This window comes from Austrofundulus limnaeus, unplaced genomic scaffold (genome assembly GCF_001266775.1).
Source record: "Austrofundulus limnaeus strain Quisiro unplaced genomic scaffold, Austrofundulus_limnaeus-1.0 Scaffold320, whole genome shotgun sequence".
NCBI lineage: Eukaryota > Metazoa > Chordata > Actinopteri > Cyprinodontiformes > Rivulidae > Austrofundulus > Austrofundulus limnaeus.
The window spans coordinates 480,184-484,783 of NW_013952722.1; the positions used below are offsets into that span (position 1 = coordinate 480,184).

General features: G+C 40.6%; 2 protein-coding genes across 2 annotated transcripts in view; both read right to left on the minus strand.

The window, feature by feature from the left end:
* ical1 (islet cell autoantigen 1-like) overlaps positions 1-1,193 on the minus strand; it is a gene marked incomplete in the record, with an annotated part of 23,076 nt that extends 21,883 nt beyond the window's left edge. The window contains 3 exon segments of the mRNA XM_014022211.1: positions 260-410; positions 491-516; positions 1,045-1,193. Of these exon segments, the coding sequence (XP_013877665.1) occupies positions 260-410; positions 491-516; positions 1,045-1,068 (201 nt within the window).
* Positions 1,194-2,963: 1,770 nt separating this feature from the next.
* Positions 2,964-4,600, minus strand: part of wdr12 (WD repeat domain 12) — a 15,451-nt gene continuing 13,814 nt past the window's right edge. The window contains exons 12-13 of the mRNA XM_014022213.1: positions 3,229-3,301; positions 2,964-3,127 (exon numbers count right to left, since the gene is read on the minus strand). Coding sequence (XP_013877667.1) covers positions 3,068-3,127; positions 3,229-3,301 — 133 coding nt within the window. The 3' untranslated portion in view covers positions 2,964-3,067. The remainder of the gene's footprint in view (positions 3,128-3,228; positions 3,302-4,600) is intronic.

Sequence of the window (4,600 nt, forward strand, 5' to 3'; positions counted from 1 at the left end):
GGAGAGACGAAATGTTTCATTAGAGAAGAACCCGTCCAGAAGACCTATACAATTTTTTTCTTTACGACTGATTTGTATTAGTTGTCTTAAAAGCATTATAAAGAAAAAATGACTAGTCATTTCTTAGTCAGTTCCAAGTTATTTCAGTGAACTTTGTGTGTTTTTACATATTTTAAAGCAAAATGTCATCAAACCTTAACATTGTGGAGTATTTTGTATTTAATACTCTGACGTGGGAGCTTAAAATTTAAACGTTAACCTCGAGCTTTGCGTCCAGGTCTGCGTCTGAAGCCACCACGTACTCGTCCTCCTTCTTGCCCGTGGCCTTGATGAGGACCTGCTTGGTCTTCCAGAACTTCTTCTGCATGCGGGCCATGACCGAGCTGTCCTGCAGCATGTCTCCTGCAAACCTGGGGGGACAAACAGGACAAGCTCTGCTAAGTGTTTCTGTGTCAACTTACAGGTGTGTGTTGTATTCACCATGACTTACCCGTCCATCGTTATATCTGCTGCTTTCTGTACAAACAAAAACATAAAGGGATTAAGTTAGGTGATAATATGAGCTTTGATGCTAAACTCCTGCTGGCTTTGCACCAAACACCGCCAGGCATCTGCTGAATTATAATCAAGTTTATTCTCTGCTCTCTGTGTGGTCGAGCTGGGGTAAAAGGTCTGATTTAATTTGGTTCCTGGAGCAAACACCTGCGACTGGAGCCGACTCATGAGCGCTGAGAGCCAGCTGGTATCAGGACAGGTGTTCCGTTTCAGCCTGGAGCTGCTCAGGCTGGAAAACAGCACCGTGTCACTCGGATATTAATTAGTGCGAAGCATAAAGTTACAGTAAAAGGGGATACAAATAAGTCCCGGAAGTCGACAAAATAAACAATTAGAAGGAGCTAGCAGTGAAGCTAATAGTAGCGAGCCAAGTGTCACAGAGTCTTGTGAGCCTCARCAGCGAATGAGCCGCAAATAAACTCAGCATTTCTATTTTTAAACTTGTTCTTCTACAAAGTAAAATGTGAAATTAAGCGGACAACCTGCTACCTTGTTTCTACTGTTGTCCAGCATCTACAGAGCGCAGTCCAGCGGCTAGCCTCCCCTCCCGATAGCCAGCATCCTSTGAGTCACAGAAACTGGATATTCCGAGTGACTGCGGCTGCGCAGTCCTCACCGAGCGCGAGGGGTCGCTGTGCGTCAGCAAAGATCGTCTATTAAGAGTTAGATGTCTCACTGCCTGCTCATTTCCTGCTTTGAAATAAGAGATCCAAATGTGTCGCAAAAAAACAACAACCCTATACTAAATTAAATCTGCTAATAAATGAATTAAATGCAATTAACTGAATTCAGGTAGAAGCTGTTTTTCAGTCGAAGCTTTTGACCAGGAACAGCTCGGCCTCCTCTTGGAGGGCAGGGAGTGAACAGTGTGCAGGATGGGACGAGTCACAGAGGATGGAGGGGGCTCTTGTCCTTCACTTGATGTCAACCAGGATTGATGCCCCTCCTCTGCTGCACCACACCGTGAGGTGGAGGTCAGGGCTCCTCACACAGACCTGCCCTCTGCAGCGTCCTCACAAAGTACAGGCGCTGCTGGTGGGCTTGGGGTTTTTAAGTTTTTGAGTTTACACATGGTATCTTTATAAACACATAGCAGACCTATCAGCTTCTGCTAAATTAGGTCAACTTTTAGCTAACATCAACAAGTTTGTCAGTCCCATCAGTCTTTAAGCTGGACAGAGATGAAGACKTGATGCAAAATGAGGACAGTCCTCTCAGCAGTTAGCTTCTGCTAATATTTACTTGTTGAGCTGTTTAGTCTATTTTTGTACATTTAGTGGTTTAGTGTTAGCTAAGCTATATTTTTAGTCAGCAGATTATGAGTTAGCACAGCTAATTTGGTGTTTAGCTGTGCCCAACATGGAATATATCGAAGAGTTTTCAGGTCTTGAATTGCAAATCATTTGCTGCATGACTTTTCAACTGACTTAAACAATTACTAATTAAATACATTTTGTTTAGTAACAGTGACAAATCATGTTTTATTGTTTTGGTCAAACTGGTGCAAGAACCTGAGTAGGAGGACGTCCTGATGCATCTCAGTAATCCAGGTAAAAATTCAAAAATAAAAAAATTGTGTAGGTCCTCTGGACGGGTTCTTCTCTAATGAAACGTTTCGTTTCTCCTCCAAGAGGCTTCTTCAGTCTGAGAGTTTCAGGCAAAATTCAGGCTTTTAAGCCCTGCCTCCATGTGACAGACTCTCACATCACATGGCTATTGTTGACACCTAATTAACACCTATTGTTAACGGGGGCCAGAACTCTGCAGTTTTCACTCATTTACAGGCCAGCGGTCACTCTTTCAGAGATGAGGATGTTCTCATTCTTGATAGAGAGGAATGTTGGTTTGAGAGAGGAGTAAAAGAAGCCATTTTTGTGAAGAAAGACCGTCCATCATTAAACAGAGGTGGAGGCCTCCGTTTTCAGTTGTCCCCCTCCTACAGTGTGGCTATTGCCAGTATCACTCCACCCCCGTTAACAATAAGTGTTAATAGGTGTGAACGATAGCCATGTGATGTGAGTATCAGTCACATGGAGGCAGTGCTTAAAAGCCTGAATTTTGCCTGAAACTCTCAGACTGAAGAAGTCTCTTGGAGAAGAGACGAAACGTTTCATTAGAGAAGAACCCGTCCAGAAGACCTATACAATTTTTTTCTTTCTGAGTAGGAGGAAAACAAAAATTCAACAGAATGAAAAATATGAGGAAGTTGAAAGAAAAGCAGAAAGATATGAATCTTTTTGTAAAGCCAGTTTGAGTTTTTCCTGTTATCTACGTTTCCTTTGTCTTCGTGTTAGTTAGATGTCAAGACTTTTTTTAAATAAATGTTTATAACACATTATGTTTGAAAAAGTGAAATGAATGTTGTAAAATGTATAAACCATGAACTTTGAAATAAAGCTGAGGAGGCATTTAGGGAGATAAAAAGTTAATTTATATGTCCAAAGAAAAGTAAGACAAAAACCAAAAACAGTATGAACAAATCAAAGTTTTTTTATGCAGCAGAAGTTGTATCCTATGCTCCTGCGTATCTGTAGGTGTACAGCTTGTTATCTGCGCCGCCGCTCAGCATCAGCTGGAAAACAAAACCACAACAACAGGTCAGGCTCCGAAACTATGTCTCAGCTGAAGTTTACAAACAGAGGGTGAAATCTGCAGATAAAAAATATGTCTTACATCACTTTCTGTCCAGTCCACACAAAACACTTTGTCCTCGTGGGCCGCCAGGTCGTACAGAGGAGCCTTACAGCTGAAAGGTAAGGCTAGAGTTAGTCTTTTAGGCCTGCCTGTCTGTTAGCAAAATATCAAGGACAGGTTTTAAYGAAACCTTCAGTAACAATGGTGTCCTGATACCAATACCACAGTGTACAGTTCCTGTTATCTGCTCACAGCAAAGCTAACTCAATAACTTTGRAAGCCATTAGCAGACCTGTTAGCTTCAGCTAAATGTAGTTCTGCTAACTTTAAGTCTGAAAACAAAAACAAAACTACCGTTTTTATTCATGTATAATTCGATCGAGTAGAATACAATCAAAAAATTTTAGCTTAAAAAGCATAAAAAGTCTAGAGTATTATTTATTCACGAATAATACAAGAAGTTTTTTCTTCTCTGACTCTGGTGAGTAAACAGTTTATATGCTTCACCGTGTGCGAACAACAGGAGGGAGGGGGCATCTGTCAGTTATATGAGTAAGTATTGAAATCTACTGGGGTTTTGCATTTTAAAAAAAGTCAGTCAAAACTTACACAGYTTAGTAATCCATGCGCACAGATTACTAAACTGTGTGCACGGATTTCCAGCGGCTGTGTTTTTTTTCTCCCACTGACCCCTGGTGGGCTCCGTAGCAGGCTGTTAGGAACAGTGGGATTTATTCAAGTAGAGCAGAACTGCAYTTTAATATAAATGTAGATGCTTACTTGTTTCAGACTTAAGTATTGTGTATAATGTTTCCTTTACTGGACTTGGATGTGTGGATGAGAAAATTGTGGGCAGGGCTTTGCATAATTTAACAAAACGCCGTTTTGGACAGCGTTCTGATGCATTCATGGTGGAACTTCTGCCATATTTTATGGTGAAATGAGGTAAAAAGAAAACGGCAGAATTTATGAGACTTTTTAACCGGACGGTCGATTTCAAGAGTTAACTTTGAATATTTTGGCTTGCCATAATATCTCCTCACATATGCAGAGCTGCATGTGATATTGAGCTATCAGTTAGCGTTAGCTTCTGCTAATTTTCTTACCTCTTTAGCATTGGCATAGCTAATTTTTCAGTTAGCGTATTGGCAGTTAGCAATGCTAACTTTGCGGTTAGCGGTGCTTACCACTGAATAACAGTATTAATACAGGTGTTGATATTCCATTCAATGTGTTACAGCTCATATTTAAAGAAAAATGTTTGTCAGTTCCATGTTTAGGAAAGTTGCACAGGTAAAATAAAACCTTATTTATTATTTTTATTTATTTTAAAACATTGCACCAGTATACATCATACTGTATATTTGATTTGATCCAGTCAAAGGGGCTGTAGGTTAGAGCTGGGCGGTAT